Here is a 27,242-nt window from a genome sequence, read left to right as displayed (position 1 = left end):
GCTCAATCCAGTTCAGATCGGGTGATTGACTTGGCCACTCAACAATTGACAATTTTTTAGCTGTGAAAAACTCCTTTGTTGCTTTAGCAGTATGTTTGAGATCATTGTCTTGCTGCAGAATGAACCGCCGGCCAATGAGTTTTGAGGCATTTGTTTGAACTTGAGCAGATAGGATGTGTCTAGACACTTCAGAATTCATTATACTATTAACATCAGCAGTTGTATCATCAATGACAATGTGAGCCAGTACCTTCAACAGCCATACATGCACAGGCAATATCCATGCTTTGGATCTTGGGCAGTTCCTTCTCTCCTCCATACTTTGCTCTAGCCATCACTCTGATATAAGTTAATCTTCATCTCATCTGTCCACAAGATCTTTTTCCAGAACTGTGGTTGCTCTTTTAAATACTTCTTGGCAAACTGTAACCCGGCCATCCTATTTTTGCGGTTAACCAGTGGTTTGCATCTTGCAGTGTAGCCTCTATACTTCTGTTCATGAAGCCTTCTGCGGACAGTGGTCATTGACAAATCCACACCTGACTCCTGAAGAGTGTTTCTGATCTGTCGGACAGGTGTTTGGGGATTTTCCTTTATTATAGAGAGAATTCTTCTGTCATCAGCTGTGGAGGTCTTCCTTGGCCTGCCAGTCCCTTTGCGATCATTAAGCTCACCAGTGCTCTCTTTCTTCTTAATGATGTTACAAACAGTTGATTTTGGAAAGCCTAAGGTTTGGCTGATATCTCTAACAGTTTTATTCTTGGTTCTCAGTCTCATAATGGTTTCTTTGACTTTCATTGGTGCAACTTTGGTCCTCATGTTGATAAACAGCAATAAAAGTTTCCAAAGGTGATGGAATGACTGGAGGAAAGACTTGGTGCTGAGAGTTCTCTTATACTTGCAACACACCTGAGCAATTACAAATGCCTGTGAATCCATGTGTCCCAAACATTATGGTGCCCTGAAATGGGGGGACTATGTATAAACACAGCTGTAATTTCTACATGTGAAACCAACATGTATAAAAATGGCCTTTATTAAAATCTAACAATGTGCACTTTAACTAAGTGATTTTTTCTATTACAAATCTCAAATTCTGGAATACAAAGGCAAATGAATAAATGATAGGTCTTTGTCCCAAACATTATGGACATGTTTTTATTTCAATGTCACAAAAAATTAAATAGCAATATTAAATGCACGATTTTACCAAAATATTATATGAAAAAATCCATTTGTCAAATTTTTTTAAAATTGTGTTGTCATGAAAAGCTAATTCAAAAGGAACTCATCCTTAGATTAACGCAATTTAATTTTATACCTGCAATCTAGCTCAATGGAATTCAGTGGAACCAAATTTTTAAACCTGATAAGAGAAATTAATGCTTTAATGACTGAGGAATAAAAATCTCACACTATACTGACATCATCGTTTGATCACCCATGTTAATTACTTGGAAATGTCCAAAAAGACCCAGTGTTTTACATGCAAAGGAGGAAAAATGGCAAACTAATTATCAATGTGAAATGTAATGTGTTTCTTGGCTTCTTAATATTTTGTTTCTGAGAGATTTACTTCACATAATTTTGAAAGAGGACAAAATACAAAGTTTTTCTGAGGTAAAATGTGCTTTATTACTTAAAAATAAAAAAGGGGTGAAGAAAGAGCTACACCAGCAAAACAAATTAAATAAAGTCAACAGGTTATGGGTATCACTTGTTTAACATAATTACTGGAAAATAATATTTTACAATGATAGTTGTAGTTGTTAAGATTCTTTTCTGCACACTAGAATTCCTGTTAGTGACCTTCAAGTTTACCTCTACAATGGAATTGTACTCAAAGAAGCATTCAAGGCAATTTTTCCAAAAAAAATAGGCATACCTCAGTCCTTTCAGTGCTGGGTACAGTACACTTGTGTTGGAATTTTATGACTTCATCACCTTAAGGGTGATAACAATACATTTCCACCTCTGATAACGTAATAAAAAGTATGCAGAAAGTAGAAAAGCATACTTCAATACACTAGTATGAGCCGCTTTCCCTGGTGCATGTGTGCAGTCATGAGAATGTCCTCATTGATAGTTACAAAACAAATAGTTTGGGAAAAATATAATGATATTATGTTTTAATTATCATCAAAGATAAAATATAGGTTTCTATAAACTAATCACATGGATATTGCTGAGTAACATTTCAATCTACCTCAAACTACGATAGACAATTTTCATACTGTTCTTTGTAGAGCATGGGAAAAGAAAATTACTCTTAAGTGGAGGCAAAAAAATTATTTTATGCAAGTCCAGTACTAAAAAAGGTGTTTAACAAAGCTGGAATTCCTACATAAATGTGTAGCATACACTATGAGATGGCTGTAGTGTTTTCAGTAATGAACTCAAATACAGTGCAAAGCCTGAACTGCTAAGGATTTTTCAAAGTATAGAGACACTACAAAAAATAATAAAACAACGCACTATTCTATTGGCACCACTATTTCAATCTAAATCTTTTTTTTTTTTTTAATTCTTTAAGAGTGTTTAAAAATCTTCCCTTATAATCTAAAGTGATCAACAGCAAAGAGCTTGTACAAAATTTTCCTCTGTTTATTCTTGGAGCACTGAAGCCAAAGGTTACATCTGTACTGCAAGATAACTAGAATCATTAATGTCACACAAGCCAATTATTGTCCCTGGGGACTATTTGGTCAATGCGACTCCATGCTACATAATTTACACAATAGACTTTGTGTAGATTTAAAAGCTTTGTGGTTTAATGTTGCGGTTAAATTAATACAATAATATTTTATTTGATTTGGAATATTTATCTAAAAAAAGAGAAATCTTCAATTGATTATTTTATTCTTATGAATGTAATGTCAATGTGCAGGTTTTTGATTGAAATTATAAAATTATGCAATAAATCTCATTCATATGGTGCATATTATATTCATAATTCCACTTGATTTTAATGCTCCCTTTCAGTATTAATGCAGTAAAACATAAATTCCATTATTTAAATACTAATAATACACATTAACAAATCCACATTCCCAGGTTTAAGACAGATGCTACCTTAAAAAAAGCTTTCTGTGAAAGATAAATGTTGCCAGTTCCAAACTATGTGAAAGAACTGACATTTCACCCCTCATTTCACCCCTTCAATTTCCTTGCTGGATCAGACACAAATCCAGACATGAGGCTCTACAAGGCGTTAGTCAGGCCACATTTAGAGTATTGTGAGCAATTTTGGGCACAATATCTGAGGAAGGATGTGCTGGCCCTGGAGAGAGACCAGAGGAGGTTTACAAGAATGATCCCAGGAATGAGTGGGTTAACATATGATGAATATTTGACAGCACTGGGCCTGTACTCGCTGGAGTTTAGAAGAATGAGAGGGGACCTCATTGAAACGTACCGAATAGTTAAAGGCTTGGATAGAGTGGATGTGGAGAGGAGGTTTCCACTGGTGGAAGGTCTAGGACTAGAGATCATAGCCTCAGAATAAAAGGACGGACCTTTAGAAAAGAGATGAGGAGGAATTTCTTTTATCAGAGGGTGGTGAATCTGTGGAATTCTTTGCCACAAAAGGCCGCCAATGGATATTTTAAGGCAAAGATAGATAGATTCTTGATTAGTATGGGTGACAGGGGTTATGGGGAGAAGGCAGGAGAATGGGGTTAGGAGAGAGAGATAGGTCAGCTTTGATTGAATGGCAGAGTAGACGAATGGCCTAATTCTGCTCCTTTCAGTTATGACATGATGAAGAGGAAAATGGCTACAGAGTCAGGAAGCATTTTCTGCTATCGAACTAGATTTTTATTTGCACAAATCTTAATTTTACTTTTTCTCATTTTATGATCGGAATGATAATTATAAAACACTGTACAACTGGCAATATACTAAAAAGATCAATTTATTTTCTGCTTTCACAGATGCTAACATTGATCCAAAATGTATTATTTACATAAGTAGCCTGGTAGAATACCAGAGGTTGGACCAGTAATTTCTTTCAGCATTATTGCAAAGTAGATCTTCATATAATCTTCATATTGTTTTTCGGCAGTTAACACTATCCCAGAGACAGAATTGGAACAGTAAATAGACTTTTTTTTTTGCTTGTGTACAGACAAGAGTACAGTTCCAACAAACGTCAATACAAAAACAATACAGCATATCTTCCAGTTGAGCTGTACTTATTCCAATCCTAGAGTCTAACAGCAGGGCACTATATTGGATCTGACATCCCAGTCAGTAGGTAATCTTAGAGTACAGTGTTGACAGATACCGGGAAAAGAGATGATTTGAGAGATCAAAAAGGATACATAACACAATCATAGTTTAATGTTCAACCACAAAATTGGAAAGATATACCTTGGATGCTGATGAATGAGAGTAATTAAAGCGACTGATGAAATAAAACATGTAAAGTATATCCTTTGTATTCGTAAATTAATATGCCATCCCATATAAAGAGCATGCAGCATATTTGATGTGCAAGATTGAAACAGTACTATTATATTCTTATTAAATTACAAAATATTCTATTAAAAACGATTTCACTGTAATATTTGTACACAGATTTCTGCCTTATAAATTAAACCTCTTCCTGCTCATGGAGAAAAGGATGAATACTGAGGCTATTTTGTTGGTGACTTGCACCTGATGTTTTAGCAGCGTAATAGGAGTGAACAAGAGATGCTACCGTTTCAGGTCCAGGCCAAGGAAGAGCCTTTAGAGTGGATAAAACTGAGATGCAGCTTCTGATGACTGTATTTCCACCTGAGCCATTTTGAACTGAGCACACTGTAACCATTTACGGAGTACCGAAAGGCTTGTGCTCATTTGCCCAGACCCATGGAATGACTGCAAAATATGATGGTTGACATTGTTCTGAATTGACTGAAGGCGTAGTTGGAGACCTGCAGACAGATGCTGGCGATGGTAGAGCATGTGGAAAATTAGAAGAGAGTTGGTCACAATTATAATCATTACAGCATGAGGCCACATTATAACTTTGAGAGAAACAACAGCACCAACCTTCAAATTTGACTGAATCATCGGTAACCACATGGGTATAAGCTGTTTAAAGAGAAGTTATAAATTGTGATTGCTCCAGCAGTGAAATAAAACTTTTTTTTAATTGCAGATTAGTTTCCTCCCTTATGCATTGCCACATTATTCCAATGATAATATCATTTTATTATATATATTTATATTCATGAGTGCCCAGGAAGACTTGAAATGTAATTAACAGTATTCAAAGGCAAACTTCATAAGGCTGCTGTAGATTCTCCAATGCAATTTACATTGATTTCATAATGATGACCTGAACAACGTGATAGCACAAGGTAGGTATCAATTTCAAATTAACAAATAGCCCAAAATCAAATGTCATCTATGGAAGAGAGCTCTAACTTTATATTGCTGTCAATGCAGACGTGATTTCTAACTTTACTCCAGAGACTCAGATCTAATTTTTAGATTATGTCTCTTAATTCTAGATTCCCTAACCAGCAATTTCTCTCTGCCTACTCATCAGCCCCCCTTAGTGTAATCAAAATCTGTGCAGTCTCTGGCAATAATACAGTACTTTTCATCCAGAAAGGAAAATAAAATATTTCTTAATTGCAAACATTAAACCAAAATATTGAGGAAACAAGAAACTGCAGATACTGGTTTACCAAGGAAAGACACAAAATGCTGGATTAACTCAGTGGGTCAGGCAGTATCCCCGGAGAACGTGGATAGGTGAATAGCTAGATAGAGCTCTTAAGGATAGCGGAGTCAGGGGATATGGGGAGAAGGCAGGATCGGGGTACTGAATGAGAATGATCAGCCATGATCACATTGAATGGTGGTGCTGGCTCGAAGGGCCGAATGGCCTACTCCTGCACCTATTGTCTATTTTGGGTTGTCAACCAATATATACAGTTGTGGCTGTGTGCGGTACTCTGCTTCTGGAGTGCAGCTCCATTGACTTCTATAGATTCCAATGAACTCAAGAATAATAAGGAATAGGAACAAAAGTAGGTTATCTGCTTTCTTGTGCCTTCTCTGCTATTCAGTAAGATTATCACTGGCCTTTTACATTACAGCCATATTATTAGATAACACTTGTTGGATATCAAGGATATCAATGGACAAGTGTTGATCTTGCTCTAGGATAAACTCATTGACTGAGCTTCTGAGAATTCCAAATATTCACTACTCTCTGGGTGAGAATGTTTCATCCTCACCTCAGTACTGAATGGTTAACCTTTTATTGTGATCCAGAGAAACATTTGCCCTGCATTTGCCCTGCCAAACCCTTTTAGTTTTTTTTACATTTCAAAAAGATTGCCCCCCCCCTAATCTCATGGGTTCTCTTTTTAATCTCTTCTCATCAGAAAATATCTCACCCCAGGAATCAACTTGCATTCCATCAATCACGAGTAAAAGTTCCTTTCCCTGCTCCTACCTTCAGGGTCCCGATGGAGACCAGATCTATGCACAATATTCCAGGGGCTGTAAGAATGGAACTGAATTTTGGAAGTGGTGTGCAACATGGCGCTATAACTAAACTATGCCTCTAGCGCATGTGACCAAGAGTACTTTTTACACCTCCCACTCAGTGCTTCTTCTAACCAAATCCATACTTTCTCCTCAATTTCATGAGGTTCAGATTTTAGCATGGGCTTCTTTGAGGAACTTTATCAAATGCCTTCTGAATGTCAATGTGAATAACATCCATGTGTTCTCCTCTCGACTACTTCAACCAAGTTTTCACACAAGAATATCAGGCACCACTTTACATATCTACCCTTGCCTTCTCCAGTAATCTGAAGATGCAAGGTAATCACTACATCCTTCATAATGATCACCAGAATTTCCTCAAAAAATGATATTAAACTAACCATTCTACAAATCCTTCTCTCTTAAACATCCAATTTCCAAAGGGTTATGTATAATCTTAAAATCTAATGGACCAGACTATCAAGTGTAATATCTTTGCGAAGTATGTTTTCCTCCAAATTAGTGGGGAACTAACCGTTCATAGTTAGCAAAATGTTGCATAGTTAGCCAAATGCACCAAAACCAAACTAAGAAAAAATAGATGTGTGGAAAGGAACTGCAGATGCTGGTTTACACTGAAGATAAACACAAAATGTTGGAGTAACTCAGCGGGACATGCAGCATCTCTGGAGAGAAGGAATGGGTGCCGTTTCGGGCCAAGACGCTTCTTCAGAAAGCCACCCATTCCTTCTCTCCAGAGATGCTGCTTGGCCCTCTGAGTTACTCCAGCATTTTTGTGTCTATCCAAGAGAAAATATATGTGTGAGCAGAATTACATTATAATTTTTAAATCTCTTTTCTGCTAGGGTCGGACCACTTCAACAGACTGAACTGTATCTTCAATGATGCAAAGGCCAGATGGATGTCTAATTTATGAACTAACTACATTATGGATCAAGATTATCTGGAGCGGGGAATTAAGTTACCAATTTATGAGACTGCTTGAATGTAATTTAATTATGAACATTTCTAAAATGGATCACCAGTTATCAAACTCTGAACATAACAAATCAACCTGCATAATAATATCACATTAGTCAACATCAAGATGAACTAGAAAAGTATTGATTAATATTACAAATAACTAGGAAAAAATAGTCAAGGCAAATGTGGGTCCCTTGAAGACAGAAGCAGGGGAATTTATTATGGGAAATGGCAGACGAGTTGAACCGGTACTTTGGATCTGTCTTCACTAAGGAAGATACAAACAATCTCCCAGATGTTTTAGTGGCCAGAGATCCCAGGGTGACGGAGGAACTGAAGGAAATTGACATTAGGCAGGAAATGGTGTTGGGTAGACTAATGGGAATGAAGGCTGATAAATCCCCAGGGCCTGATGGTCTGCATCCCAGGGTACTTAAGGAGGTGGCTCTAGAAATCGTGGACGCATTGGTGATAATTTTCCAATGTTCTACAGATTCAGGATCAGTTCCTGTGGATTGGAGGGTTGTTAATGTTATCCCACTTTTTAAGAAAGGAGGGAGAGAGAAAACAGGAAATTATAGACCAGTTAGTCTGACATAAGTGGTGGGGAAGATGCTGGAGTCAATTTTAAAAGACGAAATTGCGGAGCATTTGGATAGCAGTAACAGGATCGTTCCGAGTCAGCATGGATTTACGAAGGGGAAATCATGCTTGATTAATCTTCTGGAATTTTCTGAGGATGTAACTAGGAAAATTGACAGGGGAGAGCTGGTGGAAGTGGAGTACCTCGACTTTCAGAAAGCCTTCGACAAGGTCTCGCATAGGAGATTAGTAGGCAAAATTAGAGCACATGGTATTAGGGGTAGGGTACTGACATGGATAGAAAATTGGTTGGCAGACAGAAAACAAAGAGTGGGGATAAATGGGTCCCTTTCAGAATGGCAGGCTAATGGTGACTAGTGGGGTACCGCAAGGCTCGGTGCTGGGACCGCAACTATTTACAATATACATTAATGATTTGGATGAAGGGATTAAAAATACCATTAGCAAATTTGCAGATGATACAAAGCTGGGTGGTAGTGTGAACTGTGAGGAAGATGCTATGAGGTTGCAGGGTAACTTGGACAGATTGTGTGAGTGGGCGGATGCATGGCAGATGCAGTTTAATATGGTCAAGTGTGAGGTTATCCATTTTGGTGGTAAGAATAGGAAGGCAGATTATTATCTGAATGGTGTCAAGTTAGGAAAAGGGGACATACGACGAGATTTGGGTGCCCTAGTGCATCACTCACTGAAAGAAAGCCTGCAGGTACAGCAGGCAGTGAAGAAAGCCAATGGAATGTTGACCTTCATAACAAGAGGAGTTGAGTATAGGGGCAAAGAGGTCCTTCTGCAGTTGTACAGGGCCCCAGTGAGACCGCACCTGGAGTACTGTGTGCAGTTTTGGTCTCCAAATTTGAGGAAGGATATTCTTGCTATTGAGGGCGTGCAGCGTAGGTTTACTAGGTTAATTCCCGGAATGGCGGAACTGTCATATGTTGAAAGACTGGAGTGACTAGGCTTGTATACACTGGAATTTAGAAGGATGAGAAGGGATCTTATTGAAACATATAAGATTAGTAAGAGGTTGGACACGTTAGAGGCAAGAAACATGTTCCCAATGTTGGGGGAGTCCAGAACCTGGGGCCACAGTTTAAGAATAAGGGGTAGGGCATTTAGAATGGAGATGAGGAAAATCCTTTTCAGTCAGAGAGTTGTAAATCTGTGGAATTCTCTGCTTCAGAAGGCAGTGGAGGCCAATTCTCTGAATGCATCTTAAGGATAGCGGAGTCAGGGGGTATGGGGAGAAGGCAGGAACGGGGTACTAATTGAGAATGATCAGCCATGATCACATTGAATGGTGGTGCTGGCTCGCAGGGCCGAATAGCCTACTCCTGCACCTATTGTCTATTGTCTATAACATTAAAATTTCCATTACATATGTATGAATGCACTTATTTTGTATTTCTTAAAAAAGGAAATGGGTATCACTGTTTGCATTGGATATTTTGAAATTTCTGGACAAAAGCCGTAACGCAGAATATTTTCATTCCTCTAGCTTCACAATTCGCAACTCTTCAATCTTGTGTCACACCTTCTGCTTTTATCTCTGACTTTTGTTCCAACCATCTGCCTATCACCCCCCTCAGCTGCATTCACCTATTTCCTGCCATGCTTTGTCCTGTCTCTCCCCTCTTCCAGCTTTTTTCTCTCCCCTACAATCAGTCTGAAGGGTCTCGACCCAAAACGTCTCCTATACATGTTCAGCATAGATTCTGCCTGACCTGCTGAATTCGTCCAGCACCTTGTGTCATTCTGTGTATTAAGCTGCATCGGCAGGTCCTTATTTATATATATATATATGTGTATATATATATATATATATATATATTTAGTCGACAGATCAGAAATATAATCACCTTCACGAAGATGGCTGAATTGCATTCTTGTAGAGCTTCCATCAAGTTGATAACATGCAGGCAAACCATTTCCGTCATCTGCAACAGAATGATAAATTTGATCATTTGATAAATAGGGGTTGAGCAAAAATGTTTGAAAAGTTAGTTTGGGAGCACTGTGCAATATATTTGAACAAATTAAAAACAGCATAGATGCTGGGAATAAGAAATATGACCAGAAAAGTTGTAAATACTTGGAGAATCAGAACTAACTCTTTGGTTTGATAACCTTTTATGAATGAGCAACGGGTTAAGTTGTCTGACAAAGTGTCTTTGGTCTAAAACATCAACTCTCTACCCCTTTCCATAGATGCTGCCTAACCAAGTATTTCCAATGCCTTCTGAATTTATTCTTGAATTATTAACTTTTGCGACTATTTTTACATATACTGAATCCTTACAATATTTTCTAACTATTTGGTTCATAGAAAACATAGAAACATAGAAAATAGGTGCAGGAGTAGGCCATTCGGCCCTTCGAGCCTGCACCTCCATTCAATATGATCATGGCTGATCATCCAGCTCAGTAGCCTGTACCTGCCTTCTCTCCATACCCCCTGATCCCTTTAGCAAAAAGGGCCACATCTAACTCCCTCTTAAATATAGCCAATGAACTGGCAGAGAATTCTGTGGCAGAGAATTCCACAGACTCACCACTCTCTGTGTGAAGAAATGTTTTCTCATCTCGGTCCTAAAAGACTTCCCCCTTATCCTTAAGCTGTGACCCCTGGTTCTGGACTCCCCCAACATCGGGAACAATCTTCCCGCATCTAGCCTCTCCAACCCCTTAAGAATTTTATATGTTTCTATAAGATCCCCCCTCAGTCTTCTAAATTCCAGCGAGTACAAGCCCAGTCTATCCAGTCTTTCCTCATATGTAAGTCCCGCCATCCCAGGGATCAATCTGGTGAACCTTCTCTGTACTCCCTCTAAGGCAAGAACGTCTTTCCTCAGGTTAGGAGACCAAAACTGCACACAATACTCCAGGTGCGGTCTCACCAAGGCCCTGTACAACTGCAGCAGAACCTCCCTGCTCCTAAACTCAAATCCTCTTGCTATGAATGCCAACATACCATTCGCTTTCTTCACTGCCTGCTGCACCTGCATGCTTGCTTTCAATGACTGGTGCACCATGACACCCAGGTCACGTTGCATCTCCCCTTCTCCCAATCGGTCACCATTCAGGTAATACTCTGCTTTCCTGTTCTTGCCGCCAAAGTGGATAACCTCACATTTATCCACATTATATTGTATCTGCCATGCATTTGCCCACTCGCCTAATCTATCCAAGTCACTCTGCAGCCTCCTAGCATCCTCCTCGCAGCTAACACTGCCACCCAGCTTCGAGTCATCCGCAAACTTAGAGATGTTGCATTCAATTCCCTCGTCCAAATCATTAATATACACTGTAAATAACTGGGGTCCCAGCACTGAGCCTTGCGGTACCCCACTAGAGGGAGGAGTTGGCTGCGCCTAACGGCTGCGGCTCTCTGGCAGTCTGTTGTCTTTTTTTCTTTTTTTTTTTGTTTGTGTCGGTGTTGGGATGGTTTTTGTTTCTGTTTTTGGCTGTGTATGTGTGGTGGGGGTGTGTGGTGGGGGGGTGGGGGGGGGGTGGGGCGGGGGGAAACCTTTATTTTATTAGGTCTCTTCCCCGGGGCGCGGCTCGGCTGCGGGCCTTAACATTGCCGGCGCAGCTCGGCTGCGGGACGTTTCAGTGCCCGGTGCGGCTCGGCTGCGGGCCTTAACATTGCCGGCGCAGCTCGGCTGCGGGACGTTTCAGTGCCCGGTGCGGCTCGGCTGCGGGCCTTAACATTGCCGGCGCAGCTCGGCCGCGGGACGTTTCAGTGCCCGGTGCGGCTCGGCCGCTGGACTTAACATCGCCCGGTGCGGCCGCGGGACGTTTCAGTGCCCGGTGCGGCTCGGCCGCGGGACGTTTCAGTGTCCGGTGCGGCTCGGCCGCTGGACTTAACATCGCCCGGTGCGGCCGCGGGACGTTTCAGTGCCCGGTGCGGCTCGGCCGCGGGACGTTTCAGTGCCCGGTGCGGCTCGGCCGCTGGACTTAACATCGCCCGGTGTGGCCGCGGGACGTTTCAGTGCCCGGTGTGGCCGCGGGACGTTTCAGTGCTCGGTGCGGCTCGGCCGCGGGACGTTTCAATGCCCGGTGCGGCTTGGCCGCTGCACTTAACATCACCCGGTGTGGCCGCGGGACGTTTCAGTGCCCGGCGCGGCTTGGCCGCTGGACTTAACATCGTCAGCGCTGTTCGGCCGCGGGACGTTTCAGTGCCCGGTGCGGCTCGGCCGTTGGACTTAACATCGCCCGGTGTGGCCGCGGGACGTTTCGGTGCCCGGGGCGGCTCGGCCGGGGGGGCCTTCCATCCCCTTGCGGGGGCTGTGCGTGTCGTTTGCCTCGGTAGGGGTCGAGCTGCCTGTCCGTGGGTGCGGGGGGAAGAGAGGGGAAGTTTTGTTGCCTCCATCACAGTGAGGGGGTGTTTGGAGTCACTGTGATGGATGTTTGTGTTGGGGTCGGGTGTCCTGTGTTCTTTTCTTTTTGCTGTATTTTGTGACTGCTGAAATTTCGCTCGGTGTTGTGCCGAGTGACAATAAAGTGTTGTTATGTTATGTTATGTTATGTTATGCCTGCCATTCCGAAAAGGACCCGTTTATTCCTACTCTTTGCTTCTTGTCCGCCAACCAATTTTCTATCCACCTCAACTTAGACCATTTACTTTTAGTTATATTCTATTAAATATCTAATCAACCATACTCTGACTGCAACTCACTATTTTATTGTGAACCATTAGCTGTAAAATACTAGGTGTCACTCGACTCCAGAATTCAAGGACAGTTAGAATGGCTGTCGAGACATATTCATTCTGGCTCTGTGGAGGTGGAGTAGAAGCTGCTTGTTCACAGTAGACAGTCCACAGCTGGGCAAATATAAATGCATGGAATAGAGAACACATGTGCAATACAGATGTCTGTAAAACAGAAAGCAAAATTCATTGTTTTATGATAGTTATGTCTTGTCATCATCCAACACACTACTTATTTTGTAATGTCATATTCTTGGAGTGCATTGCCGTTAAATATAAATAATAACATTTTGTGCATTTATTGTATTCTGCAATCATAAACACGTATACACAAAAGACTGATGGAGAAATTACTGCATTAGAAAGAATAATTTACTCTATTTCATTGTACTGTACTTCAAACACACACAAAATATGAGAAATTATTTGAATCTTGAGCCATTTTACCATTGCTCCAAAAGGTGTCTGAATCAAGAAAATAATGAATTTTATCTCATCCCATTGCTTTGCTTGACAATGTAATTTTTCTTAAGAATACTATTGCAATAGCTAATGTCTTATATATCAAGTTAAACACTGAATCATGGAATTAGATAAACACATATCATTGAATGTGGCCAACCATTCTGTGAATATTCCCAGCACTCATATTCAGTTTAGTTTAGTTTAGTTTAAAGACACAGTGCGGAAAAAGGTCATTTGCCCACCGAGTCCACACCAACCAGCAATCCCCGCACATTGACACTACCCTACATGCACTAGGGACAATTATACATTTTACACCAAGCCAATTGACTTATAAACCTGTGCATCTTTGGAGTGTGGGAGGAAACCAAAGATCTTGGAGAAAACTCTCGCAGGGCACGGGGAGAATGTACGAACTCCGTACAGACAAGCACCCGTGATAGAATCCTGGTCTCTGGCGCTGTAAGGTAGTAGCTCTACCGCCACGCCATTGTGCCCCCCCTCATTTCTTTTTCTTCGTGTATTTATTCAATTTGCTCACAAAATAATATTTTTTAATTTTTAACCACCACTCCAAATTCTAACCATCAGTTGTATCAAAAAGGTTTTTCCTTGTGTTATCTTTGGCCAGTCACCTTAAACGGGTTCCTGCTTAAGGATTATCATCCTTAAGCAATTAGAAATAAGTCCTTCAAGAGTTAACTGATTGTCATATGGACTGAAGCAAAGAATTTCTTATTTGCTGCTGCTTGACAAACACATATAAGAAGTTTAAGAAAATAACTGCAGATGCTGGTACAAATCGATTTATTCACAAAATGCTGGAGTAACTCAGCAGGTCAGGCAGCATCTCGGGAGAGAAGGAATGGGTGACGTTTCGGGTCGAGACCCTTCTTCAGACTGATGTCGGGGGTGGGACAGTTAAGAAGTTAATTGTTATGGTTCATATCTGGTGCGTATGGTATGATATTTGAAACTAATACTCAGACATGGAAATGTAGTGAGGACCTTGACACGATTGAAGATAAACACTGTGATATTCACAGGTTACAGAACTATTCTATAACCAATTATAAATGACTTTTAGATAAGTAGCTGCACTGATAACGAATAATTAAATAGCAAACAAAAATTACCTGAAAGCTATTGGAGACATGAAATTAACTGACATTTAAATAAAAACATTTTGTGATATGTTAAAATAGGTTCCAGATACAATGGAATGATTTGCTGTAGATGCTTAGGAAGATAGTTTCCACATGTTCTCTTAAATGCCTACCGTAAAGTTTACAGAGCATTGTCAGATATTCTGAAGAAATGTCATTACAGTCTTTCATTTTAGTGGTTTGCATTATTGCTCTGGGGCACAAGCAAAATATGGAAATGAAACATAGAAACTTAGAAAATAGGCGCGGGAAGAGGCCATTCAGCCCTTCGAGCCAGCACCACCATTCATTGTGATCATGGCTGATCATCCACAATCAGTAACCTGTGCCTGCCTTCTCCCCATATCCCTTGATTCCACTAGCCCCCAGAGCTCTATCTAACTCTCTCTTAAATTCATCCAGTGATTTGGCCTCCACTGCCCTCTGTGGCAGAGAATTCCACAAATTCACAACTCTCTGGGTGAAAAAGTTCCTTCTCACTTCAGTTTTAAATGGCCTCCCCTTTATTCTAAGACTGTGGCCCCTCCAGGCATTCAGTTCCACCTTGTCAGGTAGTGCGAGTTTGCAATTTAAAAAAAACCAGAACTGCATTTTCTAAATACTTGAGGTTCAAATTGAAATTTGTGAAACATTCACATTACCTTGGACTGCTCAGGAAATCCAAGCAAGATAACTATAAGATGATCTGCAACATGTGAACCAGCATCCAAAGGGATAGGCATGCATGAAGTGGATCCTGAACACACAACACTATGGGTAAGAGACCCGAGTAGCAGCCATGACAAAAGTCGAACATGGGAAACACACTCAATAAATTCTTTTGGACTATAACGGTTGGAGGAGGAAAAAACAAGAAAAAAAAATTAATCACAATTGCACAATTAGACATTTACACAGATTGATATGCATTTAATATTAAATTCACACAATGCTTCCTCGCCTTTTGTCACTTATTTCCTTCAATGGATTAATTTAACTGTCTTGGTAATAGAGATAAAAGCTTAATCAAAATATTTAGAACATCGGGATAACAATTTAAAATGCCTTAATTATGTTATTTGATATTACATTAAAAAAGATAACTGATTTCCTGAGTCAAAGTATACATTTATTGAACAACATTGTTAGTTTATGTTCATAACTAATAGGAGCAGAATTGACCATTCGGCCCATCAAGTCCACTCCGCCATTCCATCATGGCTGGTCTATCTTTCCCCTCAACTCCATACTCCTGCCTTCTCCCCATAACGCCCAACACCCGCACGGAGAGCTCTCCATGTTACTTACCCTTGTTGCATTGCAGAGGGAGGATGATACAACCAAGGCAAGTAGCGAACAACAGCTTTGTTATCACGATGATTTCCTTTGGTAATTTCCATTGCTGCTATTTGTGCTAATCCTACTTTGAGATGGCCACCAAATGTATCTTCATGCAAAGGTTGAGAACAAGTTTTCATGTGACTCTGGAAAGACAAAGTTATTAAATTACTAGGCCGTGGACCCGTTGGGCCCAAACCTCTCCTGCATTGGTGCAGCACCCTCTCCTCCCCCACTCCCTCTCCCCATCCCCTCCCAGCTCTCCCTCCCCCTCCCCTCCCCCTCCCCTCCCCCTCCCTCCTCCCCCTCACTCCATCCCCCTCAACCCCCCTTATCCCCCCTCCCTCCCTAGGAGATCGATTTAAACTTTAAAATGTGAATAACTTAAAAAATATAACACCGATTTCAATGAAACTTCTTCCATTAGCACCAAAGGGAGGACGGTGAGTAAGGTGGGCCTAAAATTGTCGCGCTATCGTATACCGTTTTGGCTGTAGTTCAGGAACAAACAAACAAACAAACGAGAGTTTTGGTATATAGATATTAAATGACAAATATTTAAATACAATGACGGGTGTCAGGGGTTATGGGGAGAAGGCAGGAGAATGGGGTTAGGAGGGGGAGATGGATTACGGCAAACTAGATGGGCCGAAAGGCCTAATTATGCTGCTATCACTTATGACCTTATAGTAACCATACTCAGTGCCCTTAGACTGCTGTGCAGTAAGTTGTGGATGGGTTGTGAATCAGCCAGAATTCATTCCCTCCTTAACCTCAATTATGTTTTTGTGATTTACATGGCAATGCTCAAGGTTGAACACGTTAATGTCCTTGTGGTAAGGCTGATGTGTCTCTTGCAGCCAAACAATTCCCAATCTTCATCCCACCATTTCATGCACATTCAGTCCTTCCTCACCCTAATCTGAATATAGCACCTAATGTACAAAAGTACATATTCAGACAAGTTATTTCTTTTCATTAGGATCATCAGATAAAATAAAACTCTTTCTAGTTTAATAGGGGGATAGCAAATATGAAAAAAAGTCCTCCAATTCTAAACTTTGCACAGCCAGTTCTAAAGGATTAACTTAATTAAAGTAATGTAGCATTATATTTTCCACCAGAGACCGTATTTGTGAAAATTAGATTTTGTGTAATCATGCAAAGAAAACAGACATTAGAGAAGAATCCAATTTATCAATAACCTTCACACAAGCAAAATGGAGCTGGAGATCTACATTTTGCAGATAACATTTAGGAGAACAGTATACAGATACAGTAGATGAGGTTAAAATGGGTGCAAGTGAACCTCTGCCTCACTTGAAAGGACTGTTGGGGACCCAGGATGGAGTCAAGGGAGAAGGTATAAAGGAGAAAGTTCCTGGGGATGGGGTGATTTGGGTGGGAAGGAATGAGTAAACCAGGGAGTTGCAGACGGAACAATCTTTGCAGAATGCAGAAAGGGGTGGAGATGGAAGGACGTGATTCGTGGTGGGATCCCGTTGGAGATGGCGAAAATGTCAGAGGATGATATGTTGCATGCAACGGCTGATGGGGTGAAAGGTGAACCCTATCTGGATTGTTCTGTTCTATATCCTATCTCGTTTTGCAGATCAAAAATGATCACAAACTGCATAAAAACATGGCACTGTATAAAAGATTTTCTATTCCATCATCTTCTTTTTGTATTTCTTCATACTAGACGGGACTGATGTAATCTGCAAAGAAGTTTATCTAAAAAACATCTTCACTGAAAAGCATCTAATTAAAATACATGACTATTATAGTCCATTTTATCCAAATCTTTACATGCAGAATGTTAAAAGTAAGAACTTAAGCACAAGGATCAGAGATCACATACCTTTAGTTTGGACAGTGTGTGCATATCAGCTATAAAGTCCAGCAATTCACCGATGTACTGTCGCATGCACTCCATTGCTGCAGTTGTGTACTGCAACAATAAAGAAAATCAATAAAGAACATGCAGCGTTACACTTAGTAAGTTCCACAAGGAAATAATTTCTTAATGTTCAAGGTGAAGTTCTGATAATTATTCATTTCATTTACAATTAGATAAATTAAGATCCAATTCCAATCAAATATCTTAAAAGGCACGTCATTTGCTGGACACTAATAGTGAAGCTATTGTTTATAAACATTTTTTTTTAAAAACATATTTCCATGACACCATGCATGTAGGAACAGTGTCCAAGCCAACATCTATCTAGAGTCCACATTCCTCTTCGTTTATGCAAACTTGCAATGAAATATGAGTTGCCTTTCCTTACATTATAGTTAGCAAATTTACTTCATCTGCTGTGAATTGCTGTGTTGTACCCCAAAAGAAACATTATGCTTGTATTTGTTTCATTCTGCTCCTTACTATAGTGCTACAAGGCCACATCACCCTCCTTCAGTTTATGCGTGGGAGTGATTTATAATAGCTTTTTCCACAGCAACACCAAGGTCACTGCACAGTAGATGAGAAAATGGATATATTCAGTAGACAATAGGTGCAGGAGTAGGCCATTCGGCCCTTTGAGCCAGCACCACCATTCAATTTGATCATGGCTGATCATTCTCAATCAGTACCCCGTTCCAGCCTTCTCCCCATACCCCCTGACTCCGCCATCCTAAAGAGCTCTATCAAGCTCACTCTTAAATGCATTCAGATAATTAACCTCCACTGCCTTCTGAGGCAGTGAATTCCACAGATTTCCAACTCTTTGACTGAAAAAGATTTTCCTCATCTCTGTTCTAAATGGTCTACCCCTTATTCTTAAACTGTGGCCTGGTTCTGGACACCCCCAACATTGGGAACATGTTTCCTGCCTCCAACGTGTCCAACCCCTTAATAATCTTATATGTTTCGATAAGATTCCCTCTCATCCTTCTAAATTCCAGTGTATACAAGCCTAGTCGCTCCAGTCTTTCAACATATGACAGTCCAGCCATTCTGGGAATTAACCTAGTAAACCTACGCTGCACGCCCTCAATAGCAAGAATATCCTTCCTCAAATTTGGAGACCAAAACTGCACACAGTACTCCAGGTGCGGTCTCACTAGGGCCCTGTACAACTGCAGAAGGACCTCTTTGCTCCTATACTCAACTCCTCTTGTTATGAAGGCCAACATTCCATTGGCTTTCTTCACTGCCTGCTGTACCTGCATGCTTCCTTTCAGTGACTGATGCACTAGGACACCCAGATCTCGTTGTACATCCCCTTTGCCTAACTTGACACCATTCAGATAATAATCTGCCTTCCTATTCTTACCACCAAAGTGGGTAACCTCACACTTGTTCACATTAAACTGCATCTGCCATGCATCCGCCCACTCACACAACCTGTCCAAGTCACCCTGCAACCTCATAGCATCTTCCTCACTGTTCACACTACCACCCAGCTTTGTATCATCTGCAAATTTGTTAATGGTACTTTTAATCCCTTCATCCAAGTCATTAATGTATATTGTAAATAGCTGCGGTCCCAGCACCGAGCCTTGCCGTACCCCACTAGTCACTGCCTGCCATTCTGAAAGGGAACCATTTATCCCCACTCTTTGCTTTCTGTCTGCCAACCAATTTTCTATCCATGTCAGTACCCTACCCCAATACCATGTGCTCTAATTTTGCCCACTAATCTCCTATGTGGGACCTTGTCGAAGGCTTTCTGAAAGTCGAGGTACACCACATCCACCGGCTCTCCCCTGTCAATTTTCCTAGTTACATCCTCAGAAAATTCCAGAAAATGCAATCAAGCATGATTTCCCCTTCGTAAATTCATGCTGACTCGGAACGATCCTGTTACTGCTATCCAAATGCTCTGCAATTTCATCTTTTATAATTGACTCCAGCATCTTCCCCACCACTGATGTCAGACTAAATGGTCTATAATTTCCCGTTTTCTCTCTCCCTCCCTTCTTAAAAAGTGGGACAACATTAGCTACCCTCCAATCCACAGAAAGTGATCCTGAATCTATAGAACATTGGAAAATGATTACCAATGCGTCCACAATTTCTAGAGCCACCTCCTTAAGTACCCTAGGATGCAGACCATCAGGCCCTGGGGATTTATCAGCCTTCAGTCCCATCAGTCTACCCAACACCATTTCCTGCCTAATGTGGATTTCCTTCAGTTCCTCCGTCACCCTAGGATCTCTGGCCACTAGAACATCTGGGAGATTGTTCGTATCTTCCTTAGTGAAGACAGATCCAAAGTACCGGTTCAACTCGTCTGCCCATTTCCTTGTTCCCCATAATAAATTCCCCTGCTTCTGTCTTCAAGGAACCCACATTTGCCTTGACTATTTTTTTCCTCTTCACATACCTAAAAAAGCTTTTACTATCCTCCTTTATATTATTGGCTAGCTTACCCTCATACCTCATCTTTTCTCCTCGTATTGCCTTTTTAGTTATCTTCTGTTGCTCTTTAAAAGAGTCCCAATCCTCTGGCTTCCCACTCTTCTTTGCTATGTTATACTTCTTCTCTTTTATTTTTATGCTGTCCTTGACTTTCCAAATTAACCACAGGTGTCTCTTACTCCCCTTAGAATCTTTCCTCCTCTTTGGGATAAATTGATCCTGCAACTTCTGCATTATTCCCAGGAATACCTGCAATTGCTGTTCCACCGTCTTCCCTGCTAGGGCCTCCTTCCAGTCAAATCTGGCCAGCTCCTGCCTCATGCCTCTGTAATTCCCTTTGCTATACTGTAATACTGACACTTCCGATTTTTCCTTCTCCCTCTCAATTTGTAGAGTAAAACTTATGATATTATGATCACTGCCTCCTAATGGCTCTTTTACCTTGAGTCCCCTTATCAGATCAGTTTCATTACACAACAATGGATAGACACAACAGTAGGATAAACTTTCAGTGCAACCACTATAAGAAGCAATGCAATAATGTGTTTCTAGCCTCAAATATAGTTCAAAAATTGTAAAATTAGGAAACACATTTTTATACACAAAATAAAGAGCAGCTATATTTAAAGAAATGAATTGTTCGTCCCATTAATAAATTGAAAATTACAAAAACATATCAATAATGATTTGCCAATATACTGTTGAATACAGTAAAATATATTGTCCATTAATTATGAAAAATGCATATTCTTTCACATTTAAAATCAATAATAGTGGAATAATGGTGTAATTTGCAGACTTACAACTGATTGCAACTCACTTATGATGATTGATAATATGCTCAAGCTCTGCTCTTTCAGAGGTTCAGACCTTGCAACATATAGAAACAATCTAATTGGATTACAGTCCAAAGTAAACATCCATTAAAAAAACTTTTTGCACACTATTAATTATAATCCTACTGACTATCCACTTCTCTCCAAGACACTGGCAGCATTTAAAACATAGAGCAATACAAGACAGGAAGAGGCCCTATGTCTGGGCTAAACATGAAGCCAAATGATCCTCTGTCAGAATTCGTCCATCTCTGCATATTCATGTTCCTATCTAACACTGCTTAACCACCACTATCATGTTTGATATACTGTACCCTCTAATCCAGACAGCATTCTGGTAAACCTCTTTTGCACCCTCACCAATGCTTCCACATCCATTCTGTGATGAGGCAACCAGGACTCCACACAATACTCCAAATGTGGCCTCACCGAAGTTCTATAAAACTGCATTATGACTGATATCCTGACCCCAGACTCTTATATTCTTATATGCATTCACCACCGGGTGGCGCCAGCAATGGCTGCCTTGCCAACAGTCTGTCTGTCCTTTCCTTCTTTGTGTTTAAATACTGTGTGTTAAATGTATGTTTTTAGTGTTCTTTAGCTTGTTTTATGTGGGGTGTGGATTGGGGGAAACTGTTTCTAATCTCTTACCTCAACGGAGATGCAATTTTTTCCCATATCATATCTCCGTCCACAATGCGGCCTAACATCAAGGAGATGGCAGCCTTTGCCGGAGACCGACTTTTGAGAGCTCCACCACGGGTGCCTACGGGACTTTAACATTGCGGAGCCCGCGATCCCTTTGCCAGGGATCGACCTCAGAGCTCCAGCCATGAGTGCTTGCGGACTTAACATCACGGAGCTGGCGGTCTCTGGTCAGAGACCGACTTCGGAAACTCCAAGTCGCAAGAGCTTCGACCGCTCCGAGGCGGGAGCTTCGATCGCCCAGACGCGGGAGCTTTGACTGCCCCAACGCAGGGGCTTCGACCACTGGAGCTTCGATCACCCCGACGGATGGTTCAACTGCCCCGACCACGGGAGAATAAAGAGGAAGAAGTTCGGCCTTTTTGCCTTCCAGCACAGTGAGGAATGTGGAGAACCCACTGTGGTGGATGTTTACGTTAACCTTTATGTAGTTGTGTGTCTTGTTGCTTTTTTTTCATTTGGCTGTATGGTAATTTGCATATCACCGTACCTTAATTGGTACATGTGGCAATAAAGACCTTTGAAACCTTTGAACTGAGTTCTGTCTATGACATGCTGTTAATGCTGTATAATGTGCACGGAGTCTTGCGTTGCAGAATTAGCTTAGTTTAGTTTAGTTTATTATCGTTACGTATATCAAGGTACAGTCTAAGCTTCTGTTTGCATGCTATCCAGTCAAAGAAAATACTTTCCATAAATACAATCAAGGCATTCACATTGTACAGATAAATGATAAAGGGTACAGCACTAAGTGCAAGATATAACATTGAGGTCCAATAAAGTCTGATTAAAGATAGTTCTAAGGTCTCCAATGAGGTATGTGGGAGGTCAGAACTGCACTCTAGCTGATGAGAGGACCATTCAATTGCCTGATAACAGCTGTGAAGAAACGGTATCTGAATCTGGACGTAGGCATTTTCTAATTTCTATACCACTTGCTTGATGGAAGAGGAGAGAAGAGGGAGTGAGACTGGTCCTTTATTATGCTGGCAGCCTTGCTGAGGCAGCATGAAGTGCAGATGGTGTCAATGGAAGGGGAGTTGATATGTGTAATGATCTGGGATGCGTCAGTAACTCTCTGCTAGCGTGGCAACTCCTCTCAGGTCTGATTGATGATACTCTAAATGGAATGTGCAATTCCAAAACTTCCGCTTGGAACAAAAGCAGAAATGCCTCAAGGATTACCTACCCTCTCCATGAGTACTTTCACACCAAAATATTTGTCACTGCAGCTCTGCATCCTTGTATTCTACCACTTATATTTTTTTAAATCTATCATTTGCTGAACTGATGGAAAAAGAATTAAGCAAAAGGGAATGGTTTGTAATAATTGGCTTCAAAGTGCGCAAATTGAGATTGCATCAGCGACTGCTTCCATAGTCTCAAGGTGTATTCTGTTGTACAAGATTATAATTGACACTTTTCAATAATTTACAAAAAACTAATAAAATAAAAGCAAGCCGCAGATGAAATAAAAGCAGTTCTTTGGATTAAAAACGTAGAAAATAGGTGCCCTTCTGCCCTTCGACCCAGCACCGCCATTCAATATGATCATGGCTGATTATCCAAAATCAGCCCTGTTCCTGCTTTCACATTCTTCCTTGCTCCTGTAATCAAACCCACCGATAATAAATACTAACATGCCAAATACTTTCCGAATCTTTTATAATAACCAAGAAGATTTTGAATAGCATCAACGGATGCCGACACCCTTTGCAGAAATTCTTTCTTCAGCAACTGCTATCACTGCCAAAATTTACAGATCAATGTTAATTGTGTCAATACAAAATTATTTATTTTACTCCATCTCATTTCAATACTTCCGGTGTTTACTCCTAATTAAACAAATCAATAAAATCACGAATTATTTTATAAAGGTAAATGCAATGTGTTCATCAGCTGTAATAATCTTTGGAAGCTGCAAACATACACTGCATCCATATCAAGCATTGTAACTGCAGTAAGTACCATTTCACCAAAACTTCAATACATTGCCAAACAACACAACCTTTAACATCTAAAATATGGGCTGCATGCTCTTGGGAAAGCCGTTGCCTGCTCCCTTCCAAGTCCAATCACTTACTGTAACTCCAAATTTAACTCTATTTTGTGAACACCATACTGCAGCTTTTCAAAGCAGCAGCCCACCACTCCTTCCTCAAGTCTGAAGAAAGGTCTCGACTCGAAAAGTCACCCATTCCTTCTCTCCTGAGATGCTGCCTGACCTGCTGAGTTACTCCAGCATTTTGTGAAATAAATACCTTCGATTTGTACCAGCATCTGCAGTTATATTCTTACACTCCTTCCTCAAGTGTAATTTGATGTGAGTTACAGTGCCCTCCATAATGTTTGGGACAAAGACCCATCGTTTATTTATTTGCCTCTGTACTCCACAATTTGAGATTTGTAATAGAAAAATGCGCATTGTCAGATTTTAATGAAGGCCATTTTTATACATTTTGGTTTCACCATGTAGAAACTACAGCAGTGTTTATACATTACACCTGGGGGAGGGCACCTGAAATAAATAAATGATGGGTCATCGACCCAAACATTATGGAGGGCACTGTATAATACATAGCTTGCCAGAAACAACACATCGTCAGAATGAATAATTAAATATAGGTCTTTCATCCAAAATCATAGTAAACTGTAATATAATGAACAAAAATTCTAAACTCATACAAAACCGAAGAGGAATGCTCATGGAAGTTTTCAATGATGCACTGGGTCTCGGTGTAATACTTACTCCGGGGACAGAAGCAATCAGGTGTTTCTGCACAATTGTTGATTCCGCTATTTTTGTTCCAGCGTCTGCGCAAACAAACTTGTAAGGACAAGAGAGGTTCATTTGTTTTTACATTGGCATTCAAACCATTTATTAGTCCATTTCCATTATTCTATAACTACAACCTTCATCATCTCACAGTAATCATTGATCACCATTGCACAAAAAGACCACTTGCGCATTCAATTGCAAAACAGGCCAATCATTAAACATATTCAATCATTCCAATAGTAGTTGACATTTTTCATTAAGCATGAAGATGCTCCATGATCATTAATAATTAATGAATAATATTCCAAGAAACTAATTCAAAGAGTGTTCAATTTAGGTTAATTTTGTGTCAGATATCAGTATTAATCAATTTTTTTTTATAGATAAAAAGGTGCCGGGATGCACATCAGTCCTTGATTTTGGTGTCCATTGTGGATTGCAGCCCTTGTTTTAAGGGCCTGCCTGCCTAATTTAAATAATATATTATTTTTTAAACTTTAGTAATCTTTTTGGTAAGTTAAAAAAAATCAAAATTTGTAAATCTCGTTTTTAATGTTTTGGAGATGCCAATGCACCATACCAGCAGGGGACATCACAAAAAAAAGCACTGTTATTAATTTAACTCTAGTCCGACAAAGTATTTCTGCCAAGAAGTACTCCCCAGTTAGAACTCTAAAGGCACCATGTAGTCAGAACAATGCATCATATACTTCATATACAAACCAAAATTTGGTTCCATTGGCTTAAATGTCATTGATTTTGCAAATATTCTGTGCCGCTACGACCGAAGAGCACTTTCCTATTACATTACCAATTAGAAATGAATTTCTAGACAAGGATTTGTGATGAGAGAATCATTAAAAGGACAGAAAAGGCAAGTCAGTCCATTGAGCCCCTGCTAGTCAAAAGAGATTTATCTGGCCTAATCCTGTTCCACCACAAGGTTATGTAACCCTGCAGGTTTTAGCTCTTCCGTGCACATCCAAATACTGTTAAAAGTGGAGAGGGTTTCTGCATGTAGTGGCTGAAAAGAGATCATTGTTTTCCCCTCTAACCTTTCTAACAATGACCTTTTTTTGACATCCCTGCAAAGGAAAAATGCTCCTATTCTATGACACCTCCTCTTCTCTCTTTACACCTCAATTAAGTTTCCCTTCCGCCTTCCCTGTTGCAAAAAATAATAATTTGCACCTGTCCAATCATCCCCATTGCTACAGTTGTCCAGTCATGACAACATCTATCTAAATCTGTTTCGCATCCTCTACTGTGCAAGCCCATCTTTCCTGCACTGTGATGAGGAGAACTGTACACATTAAACATTAGACTTTAGAGATACAGTGCCGAAACAGGCCCTTTGACCCACCGAGTCCGTGCCGACCAGCGATCACCCCATACAGTAGCACTATTCTGCACACTAGGGGCAATTTACAATTTTTAACAAAGCCAGTTAACCTACAAACCTGTATGCTTTTGGAGTTTGGGAGGAAACCAGAGCACCCAGAGAAAACCCACGCAGTCACAGGGAGAACGTATAAATTCCATACAGACAGCACGCCATAGTCAGGATCGAACCCAGGTCACTGTTGCTGTAAGGCAGCAAGTCTACTCCCGCAGCACTATGCCACCCCAAATTACCTTATGTAATTTAATATCGTAGATAATTCTAGCGTGACAACCCTGTTCTTGCATTTTATGTTTTGCTTAATGAGAGAACGCATCTTTTTAATCACCTATTGCTCTATTTAAGAATTCATGCACACGAACTTCGAAGTCCTTCGTTCTCCACACCACTCATTATCTTGCCATTTATTATTTATTCACTTGTCTTGGTGTAACTCCCCAAACTTTGCCAAAACTAACCCTCTTCAGTTATCATGTACCGCAATTCGAAGACAACTCACAATTAAATAGAGAACATCTCAACAATTTGAACAAAGATTTACCTGTACCAACAGCAAAAGGTTAGTGTCTGGTAATGGAGATTTTAATTTCAGTGCTTGTAATAATTCCAGCACAACACATCGAGAGAGATAGAATTTATCCCGTTCCTGCAAAATACAAGCACAAAGTACAAACAGAACTTAACCGAAAGCACCTAACAGAATTGAAAACTACTTCCAAATCAGTCCAAGTACACACTGTATCATAACACTGCCTGGTACTTAAGCATTGACGTAAATGCTGCAATTTGTTTTACAAACAACCCGATAATGAAATAACTTTTCATGTTCACCCCTGCAATCTATAAACATGAAATGGACAAAGACAACTGAGTGGGCCAAGGGCCTATTCCTGTGCTGTATTTTTCCATATTCTGTGTTATAGTTTATTTGAATTTCTTTATCACGTTTATTCCTTTGGCTTAATTTATTGTTGAAGATTTGAAAAACAAAATAAAGATTAGAGTTTGCTTTAACCCCTGCTTGTGTCTTCTTTCTCCTCTCTTAACTTTGCAAATTCTTTTTCATGGTGTGTTTCTTCCTGCTCTCTGCCATTGAAATTCAATTCTTCCTAAAGTGAGGTATGATGGTCATTCCCTGACACTTCAAAAATGTAACCAGCCATTTTCTGTCATAAATCATCCTTGCAAATCTATCATGTTCGCTTGGGAGCAGGTATTGTGCACAAATTACCCTCATCCTTAAAACATCCTTCTCACAAGTTTTCAGGTGGCATTCTTCTCATCTCACAACTCTCTTCCACTTCCTGTTGTCCTCCTGGCCTCTGAATCCATCATTACTTTTCCAAAAAAAGAGTCTAAATGCTAGAGTAACTCAGTAGGTCAGGCAGCATGTCTGGAGAACATGGATAGGTGACGTTT

At 40.4% G+C, this 27,242-nt stretch overlaps 2 protein-coding genes across 7 annotated transcripts in view; one reads left to right on the top strand and one right to left on the bottom strand.

Moving 5' to 3' along the window:
- prima1 (proline rich membrane anchor 1) overlaps nt 1-10,721 on the top strand; it is a 91,546-nt gene extending 80,825 nt beyond the window's left edge. Inside the window, exon 4 of the mRNA XM_078406805.1 lies at nt 7,359-10,721. Within this exon, the coding sequence (XP_078262931.1) occupies nt 7,359-7,398 (40 nt within the window). The 3' untranslated portion in view covers nt 7,399-10,721. The remainder of the gene's footprint in view (nt 1-7,358) is intronic.
- unc79 (unc-79 homolog, NALCN channel complex subunit) overlaps nt 1,623-27,242 on the bottom strand; it is a 159,862-nt gene continuing 134,242 nt past the window's right edge. For all 6 annotated transcript variants that reach the window (XM_078406800.1, XM_078406802.1, XM_078406803.1 and 3 more), the window contains 9 exons: nt 26,365-26,469; nt 24,392-24,469; nt 17,597-17,686; nt 15,706-15,881; nt 15,060-15,243; nt 12,755-12,952; nt 9,936-10,013; nt 5,038-5,079; nt 1,623-4,932 (listed from right to left, as the gene is read on the bottom strand). In XM_078406800.1, coding sequence (XP_078262926.1) covers nt 4,732-4,932; nt 5,038-5,079; nt 9,936-10,013; nt 12,755-12,952; nt 15,060-15,243; nt 15,706-15,881; nt 17,597-17,686; nt 24,392-24,469; nt 26,365-26,469 — 1,152 coding nt within the window. In that variant the 3' untranslated portion in view covers nt 1,623-4,731. The remainder of the gene's footprint in view (nt 4,933-5,037; nt 5,080-9,935; nt 10,014-12,754; nt 12,953-15,059; nt 15,244-15,705; nt 15,882-17,596; nt 17,687-24,391; nt 24,470-26,364; nt 26,470-27,242) is intronic.

The sequence above is a fragment of the Rhinoraja longicauda genome, chromosome 10 (assembly GCF_053455715.1).
Source record: "Rhinoraja longicauda isolate Sanriku21f chromosome 10, sRhiLon1.1, whole genome shotgun sequence".
In the NCBI taxonomy this organism is placed as follows: domain Eukaryota; kingdom Metazoa; phylum Chordata; class Chondrichthyes; order Rajiformes; family Arhynchobatidae; genus Rhinoraja; species Rhinoraja longicauda.
Note: the sequence above shows the minus strand (reverse complement) of the source record. Positions and strands in the feature narration are given on the sequence as shown.